Genomic DNA, 15087 nt, shown 5'->3' with positions numbered 1-15087 from the left:
GAGGCTGCGCCGGTCTCGGAGCAGCAAAGTGAAACACTGATCTTAACTCAGCAAGGCATCTTAATTGCATTCACCAGCAGCTCCAGAGCTCAAGATGATGGCTGATGTGAGCTGACTGGAAGATGAACTTCCTGGGCAGAGAGGAGGCTGGGTGTAGCAGGATGTGTGCGACGGTGGAGGACTACGTCCCTCTCTTATAGTGGTGTGTGCGGTTCATCCTTGAGTGCATTTATGCATGTGATCGTCTGTGTGCATATGTGCGTCTCTACCGATGTGTGTGTGTGTGTGTGTGAGAGAGACCGGTAAAGATCAACGAGGTGGAAGGAAGCATTAAAATGATATTTGACATGAGAGAAGAGGCGAGGTGCGGCGGCTAACGCTCAGTAAGACAGCTGGTGGCCTGACAGATCTGTCTCTGACCCCAAACTCAACAACTGCTGCCAACGCATGCAGAGACTGTGCTTCATCCGCTCCTTATCTTTAAGCATTAACCAACCAAAACTGTGTTTCCATCAGCATCACAGTGTGTCGCAGGACCGCAACACAACTACCAACAGTCGTCTCAGTTCAAGCTAAGCTGGGAAAACAATATCAAAAACATCATTTGAGCGGTAACCTTTAAAACAGAACTTCCTTCTGAAAAATAATGTGTTTTTCAATCGTGAGCCGCCTTTAAATGGTGCTCAATCACGTTTGCAGAGAGTGGGTCTGTCCCTGCTGAGCTCGGCACTAGCTTTCCTTGGCTGATATTCATCAGGACAGCCATCGATTTTAATGACTCGGTCAATAGACACACACCGACTCTGCTCTCAGCACCTCCCTCTCTCTGTATCTGGCTCCTCTTCTCTTGCCTCCCCCCATCTGCTAATCTTTTTGGGTTTTTTTCTATTGTCCTTTTTAACAACATCAGTCATCCTGTGTTACCATGTGCCGACAGTTGTGATGCTGCGGCTCAGGCTACAGATGCGGATTGATTATTTAAGTGTTCGAAAGGTTGCCAAGATTCTGTTTTAGAGGAGACAATAAAAAATGAGCGAAAGTGGGTGGTGTGAAGGAAATTAACAATCGACAAGTAGGTGTGCAGTTTGATTTGTACAATATGACAGGCAGGTATTATGGAAAGCCCTGCTGTGGATGGAGAAACCAGGTAGGAAGATCACAGCTTGGTGACTGGCGTATCACAGCAGGTGATGAGGTTAAAGCTGCCTTCAAGCTGTTCTGCGTGTATCTTCACACAAACTCACAAACATATGTCACTTACACAGACAAACACAAACACACATACTATATACTGTACACAGAAAACACAGACAAATACCTAAATAGACGCACAGACACCCACACACACAGAGAGAAAGAGAGAGGAACACACAGTTGTTGATGTGCCCACTGATGCAGAGAGAAGACAAATTGCTGCCTTTGAAGGCACAGCCAAATCAAACATGGAGTGTGATTTCTGTCACTGTGGTGTTTGGCTTTAAGGCTGTGAGGCTGACATCTGACAAAACATCTACGCAGTCACACCCAAGAAGTTGTGCAAGCGTGAAACTGCACACACACATATTGTACACGTGCACGTAGAGCAGCCTCTTGTAAAACTGGATTAAGGAGGAAGAGCTCTATCAGCTCCTCCAAGATCCAGGCTTTTGCCATCAGAAAGCCACAAAACCTCCTCTGCACATCAGGGATGAGTAGCATTGTGTCCGGAGGCTCAAGCTTCTTTTTTTTTTTAAATACAGAAACAAAATCGCTTAAGTAGTGGCTTTAGTGTTTAAACTGTGTGTCCAAAAATCGCTTCTGAAAACCCTCTGACGTGGGAAGTAACCACCAGGATTTGGCCGTTGCACGAAGAGCTGCGTTGATTACGGCAAGAGTCTTAAATCACGATTATTTTATGATATGATAATGTCTCGTTTTTAAAATCGTTGGAAGCCAAAATCCTAATTAAATTTGATTAATTGCATAGCCCTAGTTGCAAGTAAACATTGCAGTATCTCTCTATTTAAATGACCGCTAGAATTGTGAACACATGTTTACTAAAGGCCCAAATCTGCTTGCGATATATATGTTGGTTTTTGGACCTCTGTCAGGATGATAATTCATCAGCTATTCAAACAAAGTCTCCCACATGTCAGTCAGCAGCACAGTGTGCACTTCATTTATTCCCTTTATTGGCTTCACCCCAGGAACCACTGACTAGGTTCACCCTGCGTGTACAGTTTGTGTATGCGCTTGTTGTATACAAGAGTTTTTATTGCACATTTCTAAAGGAAAACAATGAAGCCAATGTGTGTGTGTTTGTGCAGAGCAAAAAAGAACAAGAAATACAGCATATCTGCCTGTGTGTGTGGATCCTTGGACTTGCCGCCTAGTTTTATGCCAGATTTGTGTGTAACCCACAATCTCTGCCCTTGGGATCAGATTTGCGTGCCTTCTTATCCTCACCACAGCCATTAGAGGACTGCAGAAACGCTGACCTCTAACCTGCAGCTTCTTCACTTTCTTTTCAGAAACCACTTCCATTTAGTTGTTTTGTCTAAGCAGAAAAAGAAAAGTGCCAACAGCATGTTAAGATAATTGTAACAGAAGCGAGCCAGATTGTAGGTCGCAAGATCTTACCCTCCATATTTTACCACTATGCCACTACAGCAGGACACTACAGCCACATTGTTGTTGCAGTGGTAATTGATTTAAAAACAGAATGCCGGAGAGTTAGAAACATAAGACAGAGAGTGGCAGAGATAGTCAGAAAGACAGAAAAGCACAGACAGAAGGACAGCACTGGGCAGTGTCTTGAGGGGCAGGGCGATCGGGGCGGCATTGTTGTGATTACAGCTGCTAAGTTAAGTGTTCCCGTCAGGGGAGAGGTCTGTCTCGCCATGCAGGAGTCTGCTGAAGAGATGTCACGACCGCTAATTTACTGGTGCTTGATGTTTTACCCATTTTCACTGTTCTTGTGACATTACCCTTACTAACGTCTATCCAATACCAAGCAGAGATGAAAACACAACTACAATGGTAGAGGAGATGTGAAATTCAAGTGCCTGCATTTGCAGTTTGACCTTCACAGAGGCCTGCACAAGATTTCAAGTGTATATTGTGTCTAGAAATTGACACGGGGATGCTTTCCCCTCTGCCTTTGAAATACAGCAGCTGACAAACTGTAACCATACAAGCTGAATATATTAACTTTCTCATAACATGAATCACGGTGACAGCGTTTGCAGAATTTTAACAATCCAACAGTTTTTCCTCCCCTGTATAAAAAAGACACTGTATAAATGCTGTAATTCCAATTAAACTCTACCTTCTTTGGCCTTTTAGAAGAAGGACAATACATTTTGATATGCACTTGGTTAATGGATCGCGACAGTCTATTCAACAAAGACGCTAAAAGCTCTCATTCGATATAGACCGGACCGAGCAGACGAGCCCGTCTAATTATCCATTTCCAATTCTACCTGCAGTCTCATTTCAATGTATCCCAGGCAGTCCCCACAATAATTGCTTTTTTGCAATCTACAAGTTCATTTGCACACATTTTATTGATCAAAATGAGTCAGGAAAAAGAAAACAATCTCAACCTAAATTAAAAGCTTCATTAAATGTGAAAATTGGTCGGGGAATTGCAAACATCTGTTTCTGGTGCCCTGCGTCATAAACCCCAAGGTTAAACCAAACACCAATTTACGGCTTTCAGACTCAGGCATGAGTCGGAGCTGTGAAGCACCTTCACAAACACAGCGCAAATCAACAAGGCTTCAAAAGACTTTCGAGAGAGATGCGAGGGCAGGGACTGAAAGCTCTTCCTGCCTTGTGTTTAGTAGGCCTGGTGAGTATTGCAACAGAGATCGGTGGAAGGATAAACCTGACACACTTTTAACCAATTTCAGTGCACAACAGTGCTGCTGCTGTACAGAAGTTTGAGATCAGTACAACATGTTCTCTCCAAAGAATCCACTGTAGGAAGTATTACAGGATTTTAGAAGCAGCCATCTCCCTGCTGCTTTAGGTGCACCTCCGTTGTCTTCGACCCTGGAGCAGTTATGAAGAGAATTGACTCTGTTTGCAAGTTGTATTTTAACAACCCTTTTCTTGAGTGTTTGCTGCCTTGTTTATGACTGTTGGCATCTGAAACTGCTCTGGTATATGTAGGGCAGAGACCTATGCGTTTCCAGCACAGCCCTGCATAAAGGGAGGTCACAAAGAGTACATTGATTTAATACCTAAAACCTCCACGGCTTGGACTCACTTCTGAGCTTAGGTTGTCAGCTGAAGAGATCGGCTTTAATTTAGGCTTTCAAAGATATTTGTGACAGGTGCCATATCTGGAAGAGAGTGAGACTCTAAAAGTGCATCAGCTGAGGCTGTCTGTGCTTACCTTTAGGGTGTCCTGGGTCACTGAACTCGTACTTCCCCATCCCGACTGTGCGCAGCATTTGCACCCCGTTAGGACTGTCCTGATTGTCTCCCGCTGTGGGCTGGGCATGCGCTGCTGCTGCCTGTCCATTGGTTAGAGGCAAGGCGGGGTGCTGGATGAGGCCGGGGTGAGAGGTTAAGTGGCCGTTGCCCATCACACTGTGAGGGTTTGGATGAACCACGTGGTTGGCTTGGGCAGCGAGAGCAGACGGTACGGAGGGGTACAGAGGCTGGCCGGGCATGCTCAGCACCATAGAGGGCGGCTGCTGAGTGGACTGTGGCGTCAGCTGGAAGTGGGCAGGTCATGAGAGGGTGTTGCGGGGGTACTGGTGCCTGGATAGATGGGGTTACTCCTATGATGGGTGACTGTGCAGTCACGCTGTGGCTGAAGGAGGGCGGCTGGGCCAGGGCATAGGTGTGGGGCAGGAGGCTGGGCTGGCTCACTGCTGCTACTGGTCCAGCCCAGGAAGGACCTTTAGACAAACACACGGACATAGGAGAGAAAAGGAAGAGATTAATAAATTGTTTATTCAGCTTTGTTGTGCAGCTAAACATATTTCTATATTTTAGTGATTTATATTATTTATAAGTTGTAGACAGAGCAAAAAAACTAAACAAGTGCAGATTGATTTTGAGGATGATCAAACAGAGACAGAAAGCAGCGTGAGGAGATAGATTCCAGCTTGAGCTCTTAACATCAGACTGTCAAGCGGGCTGCTTCGCTTCAGTCCGCGTTTGTTTTTGACTTTATATTAAGCAAAAACATATCTGCATTGATATACAGATCTGCGCCCAAGATCAACATCATAATAAGATTACGAGATGCACTTTTCTACAAAATGAACAAATGCTTTTCTGAATGTGAAATCATGCAGCCGACAGCACTATCTGTGTAGGAGTCTGAGTTTAACCAGACACTCGAAGCCAATCATTTCTCTACCCTGAGGCGGTAGATTCTGAGTGTGTGTGCGGCTATATTGGCCCTGAACGCCGTCTTCCTCGCTCACTCATTTGCTTCTACTCCCTCATCTCTAGCTCCTCCTGCCATAGTCCAAGTTCCAAAAATAGCATCCCACTCAGCTAAGGGGCCAAAGGCTAAATCACAGCACGCAAAAAGCTACGAAAAAAGCCCACATTATTCATGATACTGGCCCGGCTGATATAATAGTCCGGAATGAGACGGATGGAGGGAGGGAAGGAGGAAGACAGACAGTGGGCAGAAAAGACGGAACGAGGAGAGGTTGGGATAGAAGACTCCACAGGCCAGTTCATCATTTACCAACACTATATTTCATTTCCCATATTTTGTACCTCATGGTGATAAAGGATTCTAATCAAATTGGTTGGTATAATAATTCCACATCTTACTGTTTAAAGGTTCATGGTTTTAATGCAGTTCTTATCATATTGATAAGAATGTGATGCCTCTGTCCTCCAATTCTATGTTCTTGTCCTGCAATATTTCTTCAATCTTTAACTAGCAAAATATATAATTTATTAGGCAAAGAATATCATTAACATGAACCAACATTGACCTACATTCATAAGCGTTGCCTGCAAAGTTGAACAAAATGAAGTGGCTGCATTAATATTAAATATATAAATGTATGGTCGTGATGGCTGTCTGCATCTCAGAGTGTTGATTTTTAAACGGCAGCATTCCCTTTTAAAAACAACAAATGTATTTATTTTTTATTCCACAATTTGCTTACGTCTAAATCATGCCAACAAAACAAGAACTATTTTCGTACAAAGATACTAAAGTTGAAACAAAAGTTCTTCAAAAGACAAACTTTCTTGAACAGACACACAACAGAGAAGTTTCTGTTGAAAGAAAACGTTGATTAATTCTGCCACAGTTGGCAGAGACTTCTCTGGCAACACAGTTCAGTGAAGTGTGGAGAGGAGCTGGCTTTGTTGCAAACGCCAGTCACAGTTTGAAATAGCGCGCACACGCAAATCAATATGCAACACTATGCTCGGATTTGAGTGTCATATGCGACAGTGTGCTAGGATTGTGACATCTCACTCTCACGCTTTACTCCAAGCTGTAGTGTGGGAGCTGCGGTGGCGGGAAGGGGGGGAGGCGAAGCCTTGTTCACTCGCGTACAATAATAAGACCTCCAGAACTTCATGGCCAATTCCACCAGACCCTTAATGCACAGCAGGAGGCTGTGGTCACACAACAGGGAGCACACCTCCGCGGAGCTCCATACTCTCAGATCACAACTGCATCCTTCCATCGTAAGAGTATCTTTATCTGCTACAGAAATATCCCTCTTGTGTCAAACTGATTAATAATTAATCCACGATTGAATCCATATGTAAAATATGCAAATAATAATTAGGAGGATCTGCAGAGGCAGTAGCAGGGCCTGAAACATGTTCCGAGCATGATGCTTTTGCCACCACTGAGTAGCAGCTGTCTACAATCTGGATTTGGTGAGCTGGAATTTCCACTGGAACAACCCAGTGCCAGTATTATTCCTAAATGAGACACATTTGTGATGAGCAGGAGGCAGAGGCCAGCCGAGCGATGGAAGGAAATTAACTGCTCTAGGGCAGAGCCATTCTGGGTGAGTTCATTACAATAAGAGTAAAAAACTTAAACATTGGCTTAACTCGTTAATGTCGGGGCTGCGCGTTTCGCTGCTGTGCAACTGTTGTTCTGTACACGTCGTAAAGAGGGCATGAAGAGAATAAGGTCGCCATCTAAATTAAACCAGGTGGAGATCAGTTGGAGGACTTTTGGCTACATAGATTTAAACTAAATCAGCTTCACTTAGTGCCACTATAACGTTAACAAGGACAATAAAATGAGAGCAGATTGAAGGTGGAGGAGGACTGGAAGGCTGTGGAGGTGCAACATGGATTTACACTTTTCCCCCGTTCTTTTACTTCTGGATATCACACCGACATTCCTATAATTATACATGGTAAAATGGTGAGCTAGTTTATGTAAAGATGGGGTTTGTGGATGTTAATTATGCATGATTGTGTATGTAAAATATGCATGTTGTGAAGGCAAGCATGTCTTTTATGTAGGGCAAAGCAGCCAAGATGTCTCATGATAATTAGATGCCTGTGTAGCCGGCCAGAGCTGTCTGGGATGTAACACATAAGCGTGTGTGCATGCGAGTGGTCCGTGTACATGCATACATCTGCTGCTGTGAAGGCGTATACATGAAAAACTTACATCAGGTGGTACCAGTAGATGTGTCTGTCAGTACGTATGCATACGTGTATGTAAATGTGATGCGCGTGTGATTCATTACCAGTGGGCTCGCTGTCTCGATGTTGCTTGGCAGGGGGCTCATCTGTATCCCAGGGTGTGAGCTGGTTGATGGGCGTCTGTCCCCACCTCACCCCCGGAGCCAGCAGCAGTCCTGGGCTCTGGCTGTCTCCAGGAGACAGACCGGAGACCTGCGTCACAGCAATGACAAACAACATCACTGATTAGAGCTTAATATGAGAAAAGAAAACGGAATGTGTAAGAATAGGAACACAATCGCCTGATCTTTGAATCCCATCAGCTTGATGTAAATGACCCTAAACATCTATTTTATCAACAGCTTTGGTTTAAATACCATGTTACATTTAATTGACTGAAAAAAAGCAACAAATCACAGCCATCAAACTGTTTTGTTAAGGTCTTGAAGTGAGCTGTGATGATGGAGCATGGCATATAATTAGCAGTGAGTGCTGATTACAGCCTATATACAGCATAACGGGAACAGGGTCAGGAAAATCTTGTACACAGCCTCAAGAGTATTTGCAGAAAGACCAGTATTTTTCTTTTTATATACTAATAACAATTAACTTTCTAGTGTTGGCTACATTCAAATTCAGATCCTTCCCCCTGAGACTTTGTATATCTTAATTTTGCAATGAATTAAACATTGTGTTCAGTCAAGTGAGATAATAGTATTCTGAACACAAATATGACAAATAGAGTAAATAGAAAGAAATCCTTTGGCAGGGATGAGAGAAAAGAAAAATGTAATTTCAAAAAAGAAAATGAAAAGCTAGGTGACGTGTGTGTGTGTGTGTGTGTGTGTGTGTGTGTGTGTACATCCAATGCAACTTCACCAAACAAGCCTAAGAGTTCTTTAAGCCTTTCTTTGCAGCCACAACTTTAATATTTTGCTCTGGTAGGAGGGTAAGAAATGTTATCAGGCAAGCCCAGGCTGATGAAAGCACCGGGTCAATCACCACTGGACCCCTGAGCAATATTCGCCTCTCCCTGTCTGCAGCTTGGACGCTCGGTCTAACAACCAGGCACTGGAGAGGAAAGGGCCAAGTCTGATTCCCCTGCCCGACCCAGCCAGCCTCCCAAGTTAATAGAAAAGACCTGGTCACCAAGCCCCTCCTGTGTTCCCCTGGCTGATCCCTCCAATCCTCCCTCCATCCCTCAATTCCATTATCCTCCCTGACCCGGCATCCACTTTATCAAGCACGCCATCATGCATTCCAACAGCTGTGTCGACAAAGCCCAACAGAGGGCTGACTGGACCGCGACAAAATGCAATCCAAACAATTCGGTCCGCAGTGAATTAATGTGCAGCTTTACATATCATATAGATCCCATTTCAGGAAGATTCCCGCTCCCTGCTTTAACATGGATTTATCACAGCTTCACTGTAACACTTAAAGACATTACATGGTATTGATGCAGCCCAACATCTCTGTAGCTCTGTAATAAACAACTTCACAATAGCAGACAGGTTCAATGAGTGTCACTTTCTTGATAAATTCATACTGAAAGTTATCTGACAGTTTGTAAGTGCTTGGGGCAGAAGGAGAAAAAAAAAACTGCGAAGAGAAACATCTCAAGGCAAAGTAGAAAACAGAGTGATGGAGTGAGAGAAAGAAGCTGGGTTTAGGGCGAGAAGGGCTGTCAGGTCTTTTTGTCCAGCTCCACCTGTCGACTTCAGACAAGAGAAAACTGAAATGGTTTACTCAGAGAAGGCCCTAAGCGCTCAATTCCATCCGAGAGCCCTGGAGAATCGAGGAGGGAAAATGTTGGACCATTTTCAAGGTGAGGAGTTGTTTTCTATAGCCACTATTTGTTTTAATGAGAGTGTTTCCTCGTTCGCGCTGTGCTTTACTGTATTCCTCTCCAGCCATGCTTTACCTTCCCCTATATACAGGCAACTCCTCATTAACTCGCAGCGTTGACTCTTACTTTGCTTTGGCCCTGCACCTGCCTCATAATATTCTCTCATTAATACTCCCACCCATTTACTCAAAACAGAGGGAAAAAACAGGAAAGATTTCTTATGCTGAAAGGCAATTCAGCTGTCACAGTGCACCAGGAAAAATGAAAAAAAAAAAAAGTTTCTTAGTCAGCGCCATCACATTGACAGCACATCAGCTCGGCTCAGGAACAATCCTGAGTTGAAAATGATCAAGGTTAGATCTGAAATACACACACACACTGGAAACACGAGTACGCAGGCACACAATCGCACACACACACACACAGCAGGTGCACACACAGGCGCACACATACACACATACGGAAATATCAGACGGGATGTTTATTAAGATGGCAGACTTGCTGCAGGTAGGAGGGAAGGGACTGGAGGTTCTGGGACATCGCCTGTCATTTTCTCTAAATTTTATTTGCTCTCCCTATTTCCAGTCCCATCCTCCCTGGCCGCCCATTATCACCGGGCAGCAGATGGTTTCCTCTGACTCGACAAAAACCATGCTGGAGCGGAGGAGGGGAGCCAGATAAATAATTTTCGAGTCGTGCCAAGCCATTCTGTGTTTGTCGTCAAGCTGGCTGGGGGGGGGGGAAGCTTTTCAAACATCCGTGCATATGGACCACATACTGCAAGTGCGGAGTGCGGAACTTGCATAAAAACACACACAGGTGATATCACGTCTGACCGCACATGCTCACACAGTATGCATGTGAATCTGCATGTTTAACTGCATGCACACATAAGAGGTTCTTCTCGACCTTTTGATTATAACGGATTTGTTATTTGATAGAATATATGACCTTTTGATGCAGAAACGTGAGAAAATGCTGCATCCTCTCAAATAAGGATATTTATATCATATATAACTGAATATCTTTGGGTTTTGGACTGACAAAACAATTAACAAACCATTTAAAGACATCCCCTTGGACGGACATTTTATATATTTTATAAAACAAACGATTAATCAAGATAATAATCGGCAGATTAATCAATACTGAAAACAATCTTTAGTTTCAGCCATAATGAAAAGGTGTACAAGCGATAATGTTAAATACGGTATACGGTCAATTTTCATCCGAGTTGCCCTGTAAAGCCTTTTTCAGAATTTGAAGCAGCTATCCATCTGTTCCTCCCGCATAATCACACGTGCAGATACACATGAGCACACACATGCACACACAGCAAAACTAAAAGGATCTTTCCCCCTTCTCAAACATCTGACTGTTGCGGACATGCCAGAATCAGTGTATTGAAGAGAGGAAGATAAAATCAAGACGCGTCAGGCCTAAATATATGTCTTCTTCCGTCCGGGCAGCAGAGACAGCAGTCTGATTCTGGCTGGCGTATCAGCTATTTTCTTGGACATGGCGAACGCTGACATCTGTCATTTTGTGCTCTCTGCCATCGCGCAATAGTAGGCAGTATTAATGTGCCTACCAGAACATCCTGCCACTGGCCACCATCTGCTGTGGGTACATATAGGAGGGGCCTTGTGGTGATTCAGGGCTCTGTGCTTTGATTGTTTAGAGTTATCCACAACATCCACATCCAAACAAACAGAAAACGTTTGCTCATGGCTTTGTGTTTGCCTTTGCATTTTATTCGAGCCAGCTTTTGTCTGGGTGAGTTATTGCGCCAGTTCAATCCTCTAATAACACGGTTTAGAACACCAGGCTTCCACAGGAAACTACCATCATGGACATTCTGCATAAGCTGCAGCTCGTTGTAGCTATTGTGCTTGTGATATGGGCCAGTATACCTAGGCCTGAACATATAGCGCTCCCGTACAGTTAAGAGATGCCTTTAGTTTCCCCAGAGAAATTACTTTATTGCTCGACTCGGGGAGAAATAGAAAGAAAGAGCGAGAGAGAGGGATGAGTATGTCTATAACACCCAGGGCCCATTGGGGTAAACAACGTTTCAGCACACACTGATCAAATCAACTAACTGCTATGAGATTTAATAACAGGTCTGGGTGAAAAAAGAGGTGTACTGAGAGCAAAGCTGGTTTTGAGACAGCGGGAGAAGGAGGAAAAAGAAGAAGAAAGAGGGGTTAAGGGAGGGCTTGGGCCTTTAATGGAGAAAGGGGCTCACACAAACACACACAGAGCAGGCCGCTAACAATACCACAGTGAAAAGCTAATCTTGTGAAATGTCATTAGCACAACTGCCAGACACAATGAGATGTGCAGGATGCAGGTCTGTGCTACACCGGTTAATAATGTTTTACCTTTTAAGGTTCAGTGTTCCTCTGGTGGCAAAGCTCTTTACGCAAAAGAGGAAAAATAACAGACCGCAGGCGAGGAGGTTCACTGTTCAGCTGGCTGATAATCAGGCCTGTTAATGGAGAGTTGTTTTCCTGATAGGTTTATCACTTAATGTATTCCCAATGGATGGACTAGGAATGGTTCTGCATTTCTGGTGGTCCAGTGTGGAGCTGCCATTATGGTTTAATTTAAATGCATCAGAAAAAAAATACACCTCCACAGTCAGCACGTTATCTCTGGGGAGATGCATGTACACAAATGTAATTATAGTCAAAATTTCAATAACAGAAGTCACCGCCGTGTCTTGCTATATCGTGTGTACCCGTACAATAATATCACATTGTAATCCCGCACCATGAACAAAATCATAAAAAAAACACAGTAGAGCGGGAGAGGAAATGAAATTCAACTCCAACAGAATGGCTTTTTCTTCCCTTTGGCCAGGCATGGACAGATACAGCGAATTTGGCTGAAATGTGGAGAGTGATGGAAATAATGGCTTTCCTCAGAGAAAAGAACGAGACAAAATGGCAGTAAAGCAGTGAAAGATTGAGAGGCAGAGTAAGACAAACCAATCCATCACATAGCCTCGTATCATTGCCTTTGACAGATCATTTTCAGTTTTTCTAAAAATGGAGAGAAAAAAAAAAATCTTGTTCCTCCTCCTGCTCTGTCCAAACGCTCTAACCAAGTGTGGTCCGAAACTGACCAGCAAGCGCTAAGGAGTGTACAAAAGCGCACAACTCATTTTCCTTCAAACATTATTCACTTACTGTATAGAGGTATCTTTTTTCCATGACAACGCGCTGACACCTAAATGTGAAGTGGATTTGTTCTGGGCTTCCGTCATAGTGGTGCTGAATGCTGGAGCCGAACCACGGGGCGGCTGTGTCCAATCTATTAGACTGGAACATAGCAGAGCATCTCACGAGAAAACAAAGACCACTGCGCCATTTTTGGCAGCCATCTTAAAATGGAGTAGTGCTCCAACATGCCGAACAGCGTAGTGCCATAGAAGGAGAAGGTATTCAGTATGATGGCTGCAGTACTGAAGCGACTGAGAGCAAGCGGGGTAGTATTTCTTTTTTCAGGATTTTTCAGGATTGTGTTGCACTTTAAAATGTGAACTGGTAGTGCTAATCGCCATATCCACCGGATAGGCATAAAGTGTCGCATTTCTTAAGCATTTAGAAGAAAATCTTGTGTCTGAAAAATTCACTTCCTTACCATTCAAAATTATTTTTGGACCAATATTATCGGGAGGCTACAAAGAAAACATCTGTTAGAATCAAAATGATTTACTCTGAAAGAAGTCAAGAAAGGTTGCTTAGTGTTGATTCAGTTTATTTTAATTTTCACGAGTCTACGGAACAATGCTCGACAGCATTTAGAACACCTGCCTCTTTTTTGAAGAAATACGGCAGTTTAAAAACATGTCATATCTGTAGTCGCCATCTGCATCGAGGCAATATCACTTTACACAAGAGAAATGTCTGCCATTACAAGGGGTTGACTGTTCATGACTGGCAGTTTGCGCACTAAAAATTGAAAATACAAACTAAGCCCATCCTTCCAGGCACCAATGCTTAACACTGATCTCCGGCAGCACGAGAGACAAACATAATGAAAACACACAACACAAGTGCCTGGTGGGTATATATGCTACTGATGCACCACAGAAGGGGCTACGGATACAGACTATGATTCCATGCCACAGGCCAAACGATTGAAGGGGAACGGACTTCACTTCACTGAAATTCCAGCTAAGACACTCCGACAGCTCGGCAAGCTCCTGGCTCGACGCACACGTTCAAGAAAAGAAAAGAGAGGCACAATCGAATCGAAGGGGCGAGGCCGACAAGCTTCAGCGGAAAAGCAGAACTAGAAACCCCGCATAATATCCCATGAGTGCTCGGAGGTTGTAGCGCTTGCCCCTCCAAACCCGACCTCAGCCCTCCCCTTTCTTGTGTTTTCTTTTCTCTTGCAGACAGTGTAAGTGGCTTCGTGAACATGCTTTATCGGTGGGACTGAGCAGTGGCGGTAAGGCATCTTAGATAGGGTGACTAGTGATTGGACATGTGAGCTGTGGAGACGTCCTTATGTCATGGTAACACTTCCCAGAAGAGCGTGTCAGAAAACCCTATTGCCCTCCGTTGGCACTAGCAGGGACAGTGAGGGACACAGTTCTGCAGCAGGCTGTGACCCTGCCTGATATGTGGTGAGTGTTTGGGGAACAAAATATCCACTGCCTGTCACAGCAGCAGCCTTGGAGACCAAGAGACGACTGTGTAGCTCTTGTCTGTGGTCGAAATAGAGGCAAAATGAGTGCGATGTGTAGCCTTGGGTGTGAGAGCACAGAGTGCATGTGTGGCTGTAATAATTGAGCGTTAACTGGGCGAACAGCCATTTAGCGCTAAAGAATAAATTGAATTTATATTGATATTGCAATATGAAGGGAAACAATATCTACTTTGCCAAGAGTGCAGTGTAGGGAGCGTTTTACAACGCGTGCAATCTGCAAGCCAAATACTGGGATGTTCTGGCAGAAAGGCCAAAAACCATACGACCATATGGCAGGGCCGGGAAATGTGGGAGAAAATGCAGTGGATGCATACTTATACATTAGTTCCAACTTGGCACATTGTCTGAATAAAATAATTTAATTACCACCGTGTTCATACTGTAAACATGTCCATGTCTCTCTGAAATACAGAGCTTCAACATCGACTTGACAACTATATAATGTTTGTTATTGCTCCTGTCTTTACTGGAAGGGTTGAGGCAAATTAACATTACAGATTGTGGTGGTATGTGTCATGTGATAAGTGCGCAATTGTGACGGCTAAATAGCTTTAAATTAATATTTTATTCTTTCACTTCATACAGTCAATAATCAGCTGCTGTGTTTTCGACATAATACCTGGAAATACTTACCTTAAGTGTGGAAGAAAAAACTATGCACCTCCGTTAATACTGCTTTATATATTGTCCATCTGTTCTGTTCACACACCTCCACGTTCTCAAACAGTAACTATCAAAAGGAAGTGGAGATGTTACTCCTGAGAGACAATCACTTCACACAGTAGCCAGGATCAGGTTTCATCAAACTCTGTAAAGTTCAGAAGCCCACAAGTCCAATAAGAATGACGACATGTTTACAGATCAACTTTAAGGATTCATCTTTATAG

At 43.8% G+C, this 15087-nt stretch overlaps 1 protein-coding gene across 1 annotated transcript in view; it reads right to left on the bottom strand.

The window, feature by feature from the left end:
* Positions 1–15087, bottom strand: part of klhl29 (kelch like family member 29) — a 199232-nt gene that overhangs the window by 91320 nt on the left and 92825 nt on the right. Inside the window, 4 exon segments of the mRNA XM_029462893.1 lie at positions 4382–4721; positions 4723–4892; positions 7695–7842; positions 12673–12804. Of these exon segments, the coding sequence (XP_029318753.1) occupies positions 4382–4721; positions 4723–4892; positions 7695–7842; positions 12673–12804 (790 nt within the window).

Source organism: Cottoperca gobio, chromosome 24, assembly GCF_900634415.1.
Source record: "Cottoperca gobio chromosome 24, fCotGob3.1, whole genome shotgun sequence".
NCBI classification, from domain to species: Eukaryota; Metazoa; Chordata; class Actinopteri; order Perciformes; family Bovichtidae; genus Cottoperca; species Cottoperca gobio.
The sequence above is the reverse complement of the archived record's forward strand: the minus strand, read 5'-3'. Positions and strand labels throughout refer to the sequence as shown.